This window comes from Lepidochelys olivacea (assembly GCF_965140295.1).
Source record: "Lepidochelys olivacea isolate rLepOli2 genome assembly, chromosome: 25".
NCBI classification, from domain to species: Eukaryota; Metazoa; Chordata; order Testudines; family Cheloniidae; genus Lepidochelys; species Lepidochelys olivacea.
The window spans coordinates 12,152,631-12,168,501 of NC_140435.1; the positions used below are offsets into that span (position 1 = coordinate 12,152,631).

The 15,871-nt window shown below is 43.0% G+C and overlaps 1 protein-coding gene and 1 pseudogene across 2 annotated transcripts in view; one reads left to right on the forward strand and one right to left on the reverse strand.

Annotated features, from left to right (window-relative positions):
• The window catches only part of KDM4B (lysine demethylase 4B), a 174,323-nt gene that overhangs the window by 146,009 nt on the left and 12,443 nt on the right, over window positions 1–15,871 (forward strand). Inside the window, exons 15-18 of the mRNA XM_084614389.1 lie at window positions 1,278–1,500; window positions 8,264–8,340; window positions 8,542–8,597; window positions 9,294–9,402. Coding sequence (XP_084470515.1) covers window positions 1,278–1,500; window positions 8,264–8,340; window positions 8,542–8,597; window positions 9,294–9,402 — 465 coding nt within the window. The remainder of the gene's footprint in view (window positions 1–1,277; window positions 1,501–8,263; window positions 8,341–8,541; window positions 8,598–9,293; window positions 9,403–15,871) is intronic.
• LOC311512932 (small nuclear ribonucleoprotein F pseudogene) lies at window positions 14,143–14,397 on the reverse strand (annotated as a pseudogene). Its single transcript has one exon. The product of its transcript is annotated as a small nuclear ribonucleoprotein F pseudogene (transcript).

Genomic DNA, 15,871 nt, shown 5'->3' on the forward strand with positions numbered 1-15,871 from the left:
ATAGGTGTAGAGACAGAATCACATGGCAAAGAGTGTTTTTTATCAGTTTAAATATGCTTGTTCCAACATCCTATCCCCCAGTTACTAGTTTGATGGCCTTCTATTTTCTCGCATCCAGTTCCACTAAGGTATCAACTTTTCAGAGATGTACTGAATCTCTTCCCCCTTTATTTTAAAACACTGGGAATAAAAATCCTAGTGGGCCTCTTGCTGTCCCAGAAGATATGGGTGACTTTTTAAAAATATATATATGATTAGTGCAGTATTTTTGTTCAAATGTGCTTTAGCCCCATTCACGTGTGTGTGTGTGTGTGTGTGTGTGTGTGTTGCTTTCCCTTAGAGTTCAAGTAGTGTTTTGAAAACTGGTATTTAAAATCACACATGCAAATCTTTGCACCAGAAATCCTAGCACACTCATCCAGTCAGGGAACAGAAACATACAATGCTATTCATCTGACCACTTGCATTGAAGCACTGCATCCAGGCTTCTGAATATTCACAAGCAAAAAGTAAGATTAGAGTAAAAATTCCATCCTCTGAATTTGAACATCAGCTTTAAGGAATTTTCAATTTGCTTCCAGATATTTCATGAGCAGGAAGGCAAAATTTGTTAGATATGTTATTTGCTCAACTCTGCCCCAGTTTGTCCCTGCATAAGTAGGGCACATGGAGCCAGAAACAGCTCTGTGTTCACTTGGGACATGCGTGTTTTAAAAAAAATCCCTGATTTATTCTGCAGACAGGAAATAGTCTCTCTCCAGGACTGCATGATGCTGCTGTATAATGGATTGTGAGGAGACTTGGGTGCAGCTTGGCTGTTTAATCTATTGTTTTTAACTCTGGTTTACTACCAGAAACCTTTAAATGTCCTTCTGAAGAAATTCTTGCTGAAAGAACAGGAGAGGCTGCGGAAGGGGAGGGTAGATCTTGCTTATTCTGTTGAAATCTTCTTCTTCTGCAGCATTTGGGGATTTGATCTTATTTTATAAAAGTATAAACACAAAAATAGTGAATGCTGCTCATTATTCTAATGCCTCCCTGAGCTTTCAAACCAAACGACAAATCCCAGGGCATATCCTGTTGGAACGGAGGGGAGTGACAAGATTCTTGTCATGTGAGCTAGGAGTTTGGATAAGAGCACAAGTTGCATGGTTGCAAACAGCATGAGCTAGTGAGGATTGATTTTTCACAAGGGCAATATTCTTTGAATTTTAGAACAGTTGGTGGATGGGCAAAGTGGAGACTCTGTGTACCACTGTTTCCTTTTCCTCCTTAAGTCCTTACAGATGGATAAAGAGTCTGTCCAGGTCTCCACAGGGGAGAGCTCCTCCTTGCTCCAGCTTTCAAAGTGTGGACAGAAGACAAAGCCTCTGATCCCTGAGATGTGTTTTACCTCAGGTGGTGAAAACACAGAGCCCCTTCCTTCAAACTCGTACATTGGAGAAGATGGAACCAGCCTCCTGATATCCTGTGCCAAGTGCTGCCTGCAGGTTCATGCAAGTGAGTGTTCCTCCTTTCCCACTAAGGGCTCTGGGCATTCAGACACTTGTAAGCTCCTTTACACCTATGCTTTCTGCATTTGGACACTTTATGGACATGCCTGCGGTTCCTGCCACATTCCCTTTCTTCAGGTCCTATACTAATATGCATATACATTTCCTCTTCATTGTGTTCTCAGGTCTGTCCTAGCTATGACCATCCTTGCATATTTCTGTACATCTGCTTTCTGTTCCTCTTCTGCTCCCCCTGGAATTATTTTCTCTGGTCAGAGGGAAGGAGGGAGAGCGAATAAGGGAGAGATCAGGTCCTGCCTGATGGAAGCTCCCTTCTTATGCAGGCTTCTTTCATATAAACTCCCAATGTGCAGCCTCTCTTCCTAAGCCACGCTGGTGAGTCCAGGGGATGTGGAAGCCAGGCGAATACAGCAATGCCACTTTAGACATGTAAGTCAGGTAGGGGACACTAAGTAGAAATCGTTAGCTTGTGTGATCAGCCATGGTACTGATTAAAAGCTGCTCACGGGGAAACACCTGAGGAAGCGAAAACAGGTACATTCACTTCAGTGCGTCAGCCTCCATTTCTAGAGTGGATTGGGAATGTCCCCTGTTACGACCCCAAGGGCAGTGTTCAATAGCAGCTGAAACTACAGCAGCTCAGCCTCTAAAATGTTTTCAGCTATAGATTGGGCTCCCATTGAGATACTATCTTTTAGAGGAAAGTCCATTATTTTATTGGGCACTTTTCTCCTTGTGACACATCTGTTACAGATTGGCTTTCTCAAAGCCTGCATGAACAGAATGGTAATTTGGGTTCCAGAGAGTCTCATGAGGACAAAGAAGTTCTTAAATTTCTCTCCCAAAACGTGTGCCATTGACATACTCTCTTCCCAGGCCATTATGGGGAACTGACTGGAGCTTTTAAAGGTCAACCAGTGTCTAAAGTCGTTCTGCCGCCCCCCCACCCCTCCGTCTGCACTACTGAAACAGGATATTGCATCCTTTTGCTGTGGTGGGAAATAGAATCCTGAAATCTCCCTTCAGCAATTAAGACGACAGAGCATCATTCTCGGAGATCTTTTGAAATGAAAAGTATAAAACCACCTGATGGAAGCAGCAACGAGTGGAGCCATGGCTCATTACATACCTCCTCCTTGCTCACTTGCACCGTGTAATGTAATGATTCCTGGCCAGTTTTACACTTGCGCTTCCATAAGAGAATCCTCCGAGAGAAATGGCCATCTTTGTTGAATGATTGCACAGCTGGGGCAGACAATGAGCCTTTTGCTAGGGTTAAAAAGAGTACTGGTGCCAGCATTTCCAGGTGAGTTACATGGGGAGCAGAATGGAAGAAAAGGGAATAAAAAGTGCGTTAAGAATTCTATCTCCCATGCTATTACTACAGAGAGAGTGCAGCATGAATATACCAACTGTACATCATATTCATGGGGATTCAGGTTGAAATTACTTCTAACTAGTTTTGCACTTACATGTGGTTATCGGTGATGATGCCCTGTTAGAAATGAGGAAACTCCAGAGCAGATATCTTTGAGCAGATCCTGCTTCTGGAGGTATCTTAGTTTCTTTCTGCCTGCTGTTTCACCTGTTTTGGCCTTTGTCAGTGCAAGGAGTCTGACCCTATGGGCATGTAAAGTACCATTTATGTACATCATACCTTGGAAACCAGAAATTGCCAAGTAAGCCACTTACAATCCTAAGAACATAAGAATGGTCATACTGGGTCAGACCAAAGGTCCATCCAGCCCAGTATCCTGTCTACCAACAGTGGCCAATGCCAGGTGCCCCAGAGGGAGTGAATCTAATAGGTCAGTGATCTCTCTCCTGCCATCCATCTCCACCCTCTGACAAGCAGAGGCTAGGGACACTATTCCTTACCCATCCTGGCTAATAGCCATTAATGGACTTAGCCTCCATGAATTTATCCAGTTCTCTTTTAAACCCTGTTATAGTCCTAGCCTTCACAACCTCCTCAGGCAAGGAGTTCCACAGGTTGACTGTGCACTGTGTGAAGAACTTCCTTTTATTTCATTTAAATCTGCTGCCCATTAATTTCATTTGGTGGCCCCTAGTTCTTATATTATGGGAACAATTAATAACTTTTCCTTATTCACTTTCTCCACACCACTCATGATTTTATATACCTCAATCATATCTCTCCCCCCCCAGTCTCCTCTTTTCTAAGCTTAAAAGTCCTAGCCTCTTTAATCTCTCCTCATATGGGACCCGTTCCAAACCCCTAATCATTTTAGTTGCCCTTCTCTGATCCTTTTCTAATTCCAGTATATCTTTTTTGAGATGAGGGGACCACATCTGTATGCAGTATTCAAGATGTGGGCGTACCATAAATTTATATAAGGGCAATAAAATATTCTCCGTCTTATTCTCTATCCCGTTTTTTTTAATGATTCCTAACAACGCATTTCCTTTTTGACTGCCGCTGCACACTGCGTGGACGTCTTCAGAGAACTATCCACGATGACTCCAAGATCTTTCTCCTGATTTGTTGTTGCTAAATTAGCCCCCATCATATTGTATGTATAGTTGGAGATATTTTTTCCAATGTGTGTTACTTTACATTTATCCACATTAAGTTCATTTGCCATTTTGTTGCCCAGCCACTTAGTTTTGTGAAATCTTTTTGAAGTTCTTCACAGTCTGCTTTGGTCTTGACTATCTTGAGCAGTTTAGTATCGTCTGCAAACTTTGCCATCTCACTGTTTACCCCTTTCTCCAGATCATTTATGAATAAGTTGAATAGGATTGGTCCTAGGACTGACCCTTGGGGAACACCGCTAGTTACCCCTCTCCATTCTGAAAATTTACCATTTATTCCTACACTTTGTTCCCTGTCTTTTAACCAGTTCTTAATCCATGAAAGGATCTTCCCTCTTATCCCATGACAACTTAATTTACCTAAGAGCCTTTGGTGAGGGACCTTGTCAAAGGCTTTCTGGAAATCTAAGTACACTATGTCCACTGGATCCACCTGGTCCACATGTTTGTTGACCCCTTCAAAGAACTCTAATAGATTAGTAAGACATGATTCTCCTTTACAGAAACCATGTTAACTTTTGCCCAACAATTTATGTTCTTCTATGTGTCCTGATAATTTTATTCTTTACTATTGTTTCAACTAATTTGCCTGGTACTGACGTTAGACTTACTGGTCTGTAATTGCCAGGATCACTTCTAGAGCCCTTTTTAAATAGTAATGTTACATTAGCTATCTTCCAGTCACTGGGTACAGAAGCTGATTTAAAGGACAGGTTATGAACCATAGTTAATAGTTCTGCAGTTTCACATTTGAATTCTTTCAGAACTCTTGGGTGAATGCCATCTGGTCCCGGTGACTTGTTACAGTTAAGTTTCTCAGTTAATTCCAAAACCTCCTCTAGTTATACTTCAATCTGTGACAATTCCTCAGATTTGTCTCCTACAAAAGATGGCTCTGGTTTGGGAATCTCCCTAACATCCTCAGTCATGAAGACTGAAGCAAAGAATTCATTTAGTTTCTCCACAATGACTTTATTGTCTTGAAGTACTCTTTTTGTATCTCGATCGTCCAGGGGCCCCATTGGTTGTTTAGCAGGCTTCCTGCTTCTGATGTATTTAAAAAAAAACATTTTATTATCTTTTGAGTTTTTGGCTAGCTGTTCTTCAAACTCCTTTTTGGCTTTTCTTACTACATTTTTGCACTTACTTTGGCAGTGTTTATGCTCCTTTCTATTTATCTCACTAGGATTTGACTTCCACTTTTTAAAAGATGCCTTTTTATCTCGCACTGCTTCTTTTACACGGTTGTTAAGCCAAGGTGGCTCTTTTTTTAGTTCTTTTACTGTGTTTTTTAATTTGGGGTATACATTTAAGTTGAGCCTCTATTATGGTGTCTTTGAAAAGTGTCCATGCAGCTTGCAAGGATTTCACTCTAGTCACTGTACCTTTTAATTTCTGTTTAACTAACCTTCTCAATCCTCTCACTTGTTCAAATGTTGACCTACTAGGTGAACCAGTTATCAAGGCTTTATGAGAGAGGGTAGTTAATACCATGATTTCTGTGAACCTCTGTTGTTCTTGGGAGCACCTGGGGTTATGGAATAGTTTCTGAGATGCATTTTCATAGTGTCTGTGTTGCTGTTTGTGACAATGTTAGTTTATCACAGAAGACATATATGTCTGTTTCTTTAGAGAGGCAAGATGGGTGAGGTAATATCTTCTATCGGAAAGGTCCCAAACCTGAAGAAGAGCTCAGGGTAGCTTGAAAGCTTGTCTCTTTCACCAACAGAAGTTGGTTCATTAAAAAATATTACCTCACCCATGTTCTCTAATATCCTGGGACCAACACAGCTACAACAACACTACAAACCACTATGTTTTTGATTATTATGCCCAAGAGAGGACTTCTGATGGCAGCTGGTTGAAGGTGCTGGTCTTTGTCAGGAGTATTGTAGATTGTACAGCATCTAGTTAAGATTTGTACTAATATTAGGAAGTGTGGTAGATTACTATTCTGCTCTTTGACCTTGGCAGATGGAAAGAATTATTTGACTTGTAGCCACAAAATTTGCTTTTATGGTCTCAGCTTTATAGACAAGAGCAGTTGAGCACAAATGTCTGTTGTGGAGAATTAGAATAAAGGATGAACTTCTCTTGCATCCACAAGATGGTCGCTTCCGGCACATGGTGTGTAGTATGTTGACATAGGGTGAGTGCACCCATGATAAAGATGGCTTTCTCATCTTGGAGATAGTCGTCACTGGAGAGTTGAGTCTCTTTATCCAGGACGTGCATACATCTCCAGTAGAAAGGCATGCAGGAACAAAGTTAGCAAGCCAAATTCTGATTTGGAGAGAGTGTTGTGTATATGAATAAAGCAAAGTTAATCTGCAGTCATAGACTGAGCCTGGTGCATTCTGCTAATCAGGTTTAACTATGCTCGACCCATGAGGCTTGGGTTTAGCTGCTTCACTCTAGTCTAATGTTGCAGGTGCCTCCCTGTCTCCTTGTCACTGTCTGTTTACACGAGTAGATTCCAGTATCCATTTGACTTTGGTGTGGTGAGACCAGTTTTCTCACTCTGTAGAATGGCACTACAGCATCGAGGCTTATTGAAGCTGGACTGGCTGGGTGCTGTAAAACTGCTGAGCAGGCCACTTATTGCAGTCCGATTTGGAGGAGTCTCACCCAGCTGCGTTAGGCTGTGACAATGGGAGGGATGCCAGGAAACCTCGGCCAAGGTTTCTAGGCCCTTGAGGTGCTGACACACCCTATTGAGGGGAGAGAGTAGTTACTTGGCTTGTTTTCTAGCCTCGTTGCATTAACTATTGATTCTGGGCTTCAATCACTCTCATTCCCCTCCGCACACACCTCTTCCCCTCTCTCTTGCATAGCTATTTCTGGAAGCTGAAAGCCTCCTATTTATTTAAAGGAATGAGATTTTGCATCTTAGCTACATTCAGAAGCACCGTGGCTCCTGAGGAAACAGACAGCGGCACTCAAAGGTTAAAATTTAGTCTGAGCAGGCTGGTTTGCTCTTAATAAGCAAGATTTAATTTATTTTCTGAAAACAAACATGAATATCAAATATGTTTCTCATTGTAGTTTCTCCTTTAGGCTCCTTTTTTCTTTCATTCTTTAGTTTCTCTCTCTCCCTCTCTCATCTGAGAGCTGTGTTACTTCAGAAGATTCCCCCCTCAAGTCCAGAGGTCCCCTGACCTGTGGTCTTGAAACAAGAAATCAGTGCTGAAATTTCACAGTCTGTTCCACACAGGTTTGGGCTCCACAGAGATTTCACTTAAGGGCTTAAAACAGAAACTCATGTCAGCTTCCTAATCAGTTTTCCAAACTCTGTCACCCCACCTCTTTTGCCAGGTCTGGATTGGATCTGCTTTCATGACCTGTTGCCTGGTGGAAAGGAACTTCATATGCAGGAGGCAACCATGGGTGTATATTATTGACTGTTTTCTGAGGTTGTCTGCCTGGTTTAGGTAGCTGCTTGTTACTGAGCTGGGTCCTGTGTTGCCCTCACTGATAGCTGAATATTTACCTTTAGTTTACCCAAGTTATTAACACTAAGTATTGCAGAGCTTTGTATACTAGAGACCCTTTTGGCCTGTTCAGCTGAGATGGTAGCACCTTGATTTCCAGCTTTTAGTGTGTTAAGCTGAAAATTTCTCATGAGGTGCTTGGGAGGAAGGATGGCCCACTGGTTAGCCTGGGATTCCCCCAGGTTCAGTTCCCTGCTCCACCGCTGACTTCCTGTGTGATGTGCAACAGTAAGCACATAGAGTGTTTAATTCCCCACTGCTAGATTATTTGAAGGGGGAAAAGGGGTAGAATAAAGTAAAGTCCTACTCAATCTTTCTGCAAAGATGGCTGCGCCAGCTGGGTTTAAATCAGCTCATCATTCTTACCCCTTTTGATGTGTCCATTTAGTGTAGCAGTAGGGGCATATCTTCTGAGACCAATCTCTTGAGTGTAGTGCCAGACATCTCCTCCTGACGTCTGGCCCTAGGAAGGCGTTGGGGTTTCACATTCTACTTCATTAGTGTGTGACATCAATCGTAGCTGCCCTACCCCTAGGTGACTCCTCTTCCTTGTCACGTATGTATTGTGGTCTCTTGGGTTTTGAATCTGGTTATTCCAAATGCTGTGTCTAATTTCCAAGGTACATCTAACCTGAACGATCAGCAGTGGGCTTCACGTATGTGTTGCCAAGAGTGTGAGAAGAATACTTTGATTTCTTTCAGGTTGCTATGGAATACGTCCTGATCTGGTGAATGAAGGCTGGTCTTGTTCACGGTGCTCAGCCAATGCATGGGCAGCGGTAAGTATCTACTGTAGTGGAGACTGGAAAGGAAAGGTTTTGGGGAGAATTAACTGGATGCTTCAACACCGAGGGAAGGTGGGGAGATAAAGTATTTCCCTGCCTGCTGTTGCCCCATCTTAATAAATCTCTGTGGAGGTTTTGTTTGGGATTGCCTTGGTTGCCTTTCCAATTAATCTTTTTGATGGTTTTTTACTGTAGGACTGCTGCCTGTGTAATCTCAGGGGAGGAGCTCTTCAAATGACCACTGATGGAAGGTAGGTAGCATTTCAAATGTCTTGCATGTATATTAGAGAGACAAGGTGAGTGAGATAATATCTTTTATTGGACCAGCTTCCCTGGAAAGCTCTCACCAACAGAATAAATAAAAGATTTATTGGTCCACTAAAATATATCACCTCGCCCACCTTGTGTCTCTAATATCCTGGACCAGCACAGCAACCACTACATTGCATTGCATGTATACCAGCAGTCTCATCCAAGCACTAGTGCAAGTAATTTTGTTTATGTTGTAAACACTGGTCATGGCGCTCCAGTGTGGGAGCGAAATTTTGCCTCACATGCATAATTGCTGCTCTCTAAAGTGGATGGGTGAACTGAGATGGCTGTGCTGTCCTACTCTTTCTCTGCTCTTAAGGGTCTGATTCTGTGTGGCACTGAACACCTTTAATGTCATTGACTTCAAAGGCAGCACCTTTCAGACAGTGCTCAGCACCATGCAGGTACAGTTCCCTATTGAAGAAAGTTGATCCCTGTTGTTCCAGAGACCTTTATCTAGTGCAGTGCATGATTAATAACCAGATGCTAATATTACCAGTGCTGCCAACTATCATAAATGTGTCCAGATACTATAGAAGGGAAACCGGGAGAAATGTTAACAGCCCTCTAGAGTTTGTTCATCCCATAAATGTGCCAAAAAAAATATGGCAGCTTCTAATTTCTCTGATTTCCAGGTGGATCCATATAATCTGTGCTATTGCTGTCCCAGAGGCCCGTTTCCTCAACGTAATAGAGCGCCATCCTGTGGACATCAGTGCTATTCCAGAACAGCGGTGGAAACTGGTAGGTGCTTCCTGGGGATTGTTTGAGTAATAGCAGGGTTTGGCTTCGCTAGTGAGGAAAAACATTAAATATTGTGTAGGAGCCTCAGGCTGCAAGGGCTGGAGGATGTTCTCCTATTTTTCACCAGAAATGCCTCAGGAAGCAGTACCCTTTGGATATGTCTGAGAGGGTCTGCTTTCCCTTAAAATGTTTCACTTTCTCCATCAGGAAATCTTTCTCATCTCCATTGTCTGTGCAGAAATTACCACATGCCCCCTTGTGGTCATCTCGATAAGGAGGGAATCGGGAGAAGATAGATCAATAGAAATTCAGCTCCTGGCATGTAACCTAATTTCTTTCTGTGGTGGTTGCAATAGCTGCATCCCAGGGGATTAATGATTATATGGAATCAGTGAGTCTTGGCTTGGCCTAGGGTGCTATGTTCTCCCAGTTGGTTCTGAATCCCCCTCTGCTATGGGTGCATTTGGTAAGATAAATTGTGCTTTTTGCTTTTCTTTTGTGTGGGAGTCAGTTTTGGACAGCAAGAGTGGGATATGGTGGGGGAAGATGCCATTAGTACTGATGTATTTGGTAGTTAGTGCTGATGTATTTGTTAACTGTGCAGCTATTCAGTGTAGGCAGCCCAGCCCTTCCTGGATGAGAGATTAAGAAGAATCTGTGTATGCTTCTAGAGTTATTCTTCTGTTGTGCAAATGGGTTTTGTACACAAATGTGAATGTAAAAAGCATTCATTATTCAGGTTGCATGATGGAACAATGTGATGCGAGAGTGATAAATCTTGAAGCACCAGCTCTTTATGGATCGTCTGACATTTCCAGCATGCATCCTCTTCATTACCACCACTTGTAACGATGAATTAAAAATCCTTTTACACAGAAGTCGCTTGTATTGCTTAATGGGGCCTCACAAAAAAACCTGTTAACTCCTGCATGACTGCCCTGCAACTGTGCAGCATCCGCCACTGAGTCTATGCAGCATCACTTTGTCGTAGTGAACTCCAGACTGGTTGGCATGGATCTGTGTGGGAGGACTCTGTGATTAAAGGGGAAGACTTTACAGGCAGAAGATAATTAGAGGGGTATGGCATGTGTATTGGTGGTGTGGGGGAGAGAACCACAAATTGTGGGGGCAGGAAAGTGAAGGTGAGCATTGGGAAGCCTTTGGTGTGATGCTACTGGATTCAGTAACAAGTTTCCATGGATTTCTGTCCACTGTGCAGCATTTTGCAGGTGTCCAAGGGCATCATGGATTTAATAGGCCTTCATCTGAAGCATTTATTTGTACAACACCTGACTCAATTGGCCCATGATCCTGATTAGGGCCTTTGAGCTGTACCTCATCCTACATGGTACCCTGCATGGACCAACAGTCCAATCCAGTATCCTGGTAAATTCCATGTTCCTCCTTTAGCTGCAGTAGACATTTTAAACCATTCTTCGTAGTAGCTTACCTGTGTTGCGGGTCTCACTGAGAACAGCTGGACTCAGCTGCCGCAGTTTTTGGGAGGAAGAGAAACGCTACTTTTCTAGGGGTGAAATGAGCTTGACTCTTACCAGGCAGAGCGTGTGGGGATTTGTTGGATAAGCTGGTGGGTTTTGTTGTGTAGGGCAAGGGAAGTAATATTGGAGATGACAGAGTACTAAAATAGCATCCTTCCTTCATATGGCATCCCAGCCAGCTCAGCTTTATACACAGGTCAGCCCAAACATACCCTTGTACGCATCCCCACATCAACAGTGTCTTTTTCTCACACCCTGCAACGTTAAGAAATGAAAAGAACCAGATTTTCATAAGTGCCTATAGAGAGGTTCATGCACACGCTTGACATGTATGCGCAAGAAGTAGGCGGGTTGAGTTTCATGCCTAAGGCATTACAGGGTTTGAGATTGATAAGGCTTGCCAGATTTGCTAAATTACTTGGGCATGGCAGGGTGAGTGAAGGACAGTGTGGGAGTAAGAGTGACTGACTGATAGCATGGTCTAAAGCTAAGTAGAGTATGGGCAGCAGCTGTTAGCTTCTCCTATACAGCTCTACCGGTATACCTCAGACTAGTCATACCCAACCTGAAGCAGTCCCTACTATTCTCAACCTGGGACCCCGCTCAGATCTGTTAACACAACCTCTGCTGTTTCAGTCCTGAATAGATGGACAGTCTTGCTGAATTGTATAGTGGCTTTTCTTCTATGAATGAACATCCGCTAGGGCATGGGGCCAAAATTGTCCCTTATGGTTTCCTTCCTATTTCATGGGAGGTATAGAATTTTCACATTTGATGCCTCAGGTTGGAAATCAGGACACTTAGTTAACTGTCTATTGTTCTAAGCACCCAGAGCTCCCATTGGAAGTCAGTAAGAGCTGCAAGTGCTAAGCACCCCCTGAAAAGCCTAGCATTAGGCACCTGATTTTGAAAATGTTAGTCTGTGTGACCCACTATGCACTACTCCATCTTAATCAGAGCAGCCCTTCCCATTGTCTGCTGGAGTCTTAAATATTTTAAATTGTGTGCAGTTTATGCCAAGATCACACCTTACTCTGCCAGCAGGCAACATAGAGGAGCTCAGATATCTGCTTGGACACACATTCAGCTCTGAAGCTTCTGGCAAGATGCCACTGTGACCCTTGTAGAAAGTTTCTGCTACCCCTGCAGTAAGGACTAGTTTTAGGATGTAGGAAGTAGACTGACTCTCAGCCCCTTTATCCCACACCACCAGAATGTCTGTTGTGTGTGTTTACTGTCTGCTTGCTAAGATCCCTTTTTGGCTTTTTACTTGTGGGTGCCATTATAATATATATGCACATACCAGTGCTGGAAACAACAATGTGTTGCAGCGTTACCATATATAATGCTGCGTTACTTTTATAGGTGTCATAACTAAGGGAAGATAAATTACATTTTGATCTGAAATTTGAAATGAGATGTAAAGTCAATGAGTCAGAGATACAAGGAGGCTTTGTTCTGGACGGTAGGATGTAAAGGAGAAAGTTCTTGAACTAGCAGCCCTGGTAAAATTGTATGAAGCGGTGCAGAGGAATTTTGAGCTAGATGAGCATGGGGGAGTACAGAGGAACGTGGATTGTGAGATACCATGGAGCAAGTCCATGAGGCTTTTGGCAAGTGCATCCTGATACAAATGGGGGAACCAGTGGAGTTGTTTGAAGAGAAGGACAGGAGGATTGTGGTCACCTTTCTTTTGTGTATTAGAGGTGGGTAGAGGTATTCTGTATGTGGTGAGGCTTGTGGTGAACATGGAGAAGGGAGTTGAAATCAAGGTGAGCAGAAGAGGGGGTAAGGCTGGAGATTTCAGTAGTGTTTGAGTTGAGGCAGATGTTGGTGAGAGCGTGGAGCTGGGATGAACAGACCCATGAACAGGACCTGGGAAAGGAGAGTGAAGAATGACTAGAAGGCCGTAGGTAGCTGAAGTAAATGAACTAGAGTAAAGAAGGGAGGTGGCGGGAGATGCCTCTCCAGTGGATTCAAGTGCATTTTGTTACTGTTCACATCGCTTTTCCTTAGCAATGTGGGGGTGGTGGGGCAGCACGCTCTGATGCAGGTGCAGGATGAGGACTTGGGGTGACTTGTTTGAAAACAGTGTCCAGCTGACCTGAATATGTGCATTAGGTGCTGAGGCCAGGGCCCCCCTTGAAAGCACAGACCTCTCAGTTCATTTGGGCATGCTGCAGCATTCTAAAGAACGCAGTTTGCATGGCTTCTGATTAATGGTGTATTACAGGCCTGTATGTGTAAATTATGTATGACGTGGAAATTCAGAATAATTAGCTGTCATCCCTCACTGGAGTAAATGAATTGTAGTGTTCATCATGCTGTAGACAGCCCATTCCTTACTCTTAGCTATGATCTGATTTTTTTCTGTGTGCATTTATTCAGAGTATTTTTCTCCCGTACCTTAGACATTCTTTCTCTTCCCACCTCCCCTTGCTCATTAATTCATATCTGTCGGAGCATCTTCCCCACAATACTCAGGACTTACAGGAACCATTAGTCACATGTCCCACACCTCCAGGTCTTCCACTCGTGCTCTGCTTTCACCATACTCCACACCTCAAGGTCCCTGTAACTTAAATTTTCCTTTCTCCTCCGATCATATTTGATCTGTCTAATCATTCCTTTTGGTCTGGCTCTTCTGCACAACAGAGTGTCTCTGCCACTGGGATGCCATTAGATTCATGTTAATCCCTCAGGCTTGGAAGCAGGCTTTACAGCAATAAAATCAGACTCTCTGTACTCAAGGGTTAATACTCCCTTGAGAGGCTGTATTGAGCACTTCGTATATCAGCGCTTGTCCCTGCTAGAGAGAGAATTAGGTATTGACAGTTTAATAATGAGATCTCATTGCTATTGACTTGCTCTCAGTGCTGTATTCCTGCTGTGCACTTTGCTGTGGTGCTTATCTACCTTTTGAACATGGCTTACGGAGCGATAAGGGCATAGCTTATTAAATACTAAAAACTACATTCAGGCAATGCGAAGGGCTTGACTTTGACTAACAAAAGCTAGGAATTCAGAGTGAAAGCACAGGACCAAATTCATCTCTCTCCACTGATTTTGATACTTACAAGAGAAATGAACTTGACTTATTGCGTCCACATACAGGAGTGTTACTGGTGTATCTGGGCATGATTGGGAGTGGCGGGAACGTATGAGGCAGAGTGATTTCCTCTCTTTGCTTGCTTGTTTGTTTTGTGAAAAACTGATCTTTATTTTCCAGAAATATACAAACTTATTCTCTCATTTCTCCATCTTCTTCTTCTTCTTCTCTGATGTACAGGACAGTGTTACATCTTATCAAAACTTCACAAAGGTGTTCTGACAATATACCATTTATGAATTCTTCTGTGTTTGCAAGCTGCATGTTCATGTAGCTGTCGATAGACACCAGGTAGCCCTTGTACTCCATTCCCTACTTCAGCTTCACCATCACCAGCTTCCCCGTCAACCCGTTCAGGAAGGGCTTCGGGTTCAGGGGCAAGCTCATGGTAATGCAGCCTGGCACAAGGCAGCAGTAAAAACAAAAATTACCCGCAGGGCCGCATGTGTGCCCGATGGAGTCTCAGAGAAAGGGTGGGGAGAGGGAAATATCTGTCCCTCTCTGGGGCAGGGACAGTCTTTGTTACAGCACCTAGTACAGTTGATGCAAGGAAGGGAGTGGGGAAGGAAGGCTATGCCTGATGGCAGGAGCTGCAGAGGGAGGAAGGGTCTCACTTCCAGTGGAGAGACGGGATACTAATGTTTAGATGAGGAGAGGGGGAGGCCCAATACAGTGTTTTCTTCGGGAGCATAGTACCAATTTTCAGGTGACTAAAAAATTACCTCCTATCCCTATTCCCACCCACAATATATGAGGAGATGATTTCCATGTGATAAATATTTATCCCATACCTGTGTCCTGATCACTTGTCCAAGAATCCATCTCCCCAGGATTCTATTCATATGAGTAGTTTGAAACCGTTGCATTCATTTTAAAGGGCAACCTCCCTCCCTCCCTCCACAAAATGTGGAATTTCCTCTTTCTCAAGTTATCCCAATCATCAGTGACAGCTTTTCTAGACATAAATGTTTTATGGATTAAGGCTGGGATTTCCAAATGAGCATATAAGAGTTAGGAGCTCAATTCCCCATGAAAGTCAGTGAATTCCGAACTCCCTGCGGCTCTGTTGGAAATCCCAGTCTAAAATTTAATATTCCGCATTCCTGCAGGGCTGGAAATGGGAGTTTGATACCATTGGAGTGAGGGGCGATTCTCAGCTTCCCAGTGGTACCCAGTGCTCAATGCCAATTCTGCAGTACCATGAGATACTGGACTTTTAAAACAAGGACATGTTTGTTTAGAAAGGCTATTTCAGATTCATTTCAAAGGTGTCTTAAAGCTTGTCTACACTTGAAAGTTAGTTTAAATTAAGGTAAGGTGTGAATTCAAAATGCAATAGCTATTCTAGAGTAATTTCATCTGTGGACGCCCTTATTCTGGCATGGTAAGAATAATGAATAGTAGGTTAAAAAAGTCTTGCTGGCTCCATAGCCAATGCATAATAATCTCATTCCAGAATTGGAAAGCCTTGTTCCAGTTTAGTTTAATCTTCTTTCAAAGAGGATTAAGCGAACATGACACATTGATTCTGGAATAAGAGTCTCCATACACAAGAGTTATTCCTGAATATCTCTTTTGGAGTAACTCCATATGTAGACAAGACTTTACATTTATTATTTGCTTTCCTTTCTCTCTAAGCCCTGCATAGTTAGACTCCTAGTAACCAAGGCAGCTAGCTTTACACAGAGGAATACAAGAAACTGTCCAAATGGGGGGGAGGCGGTTGGGACTTTAAAGCATTTTAAAACCTTTTTTGTAACATCTGTGGCTTATTCAAAATACATGGTGTACTGTGAATGTTTTATTTACCCAAGAGTGGTAAAGCAGCGAGTGAGTTATAACTTCAGATAATCCCACATAG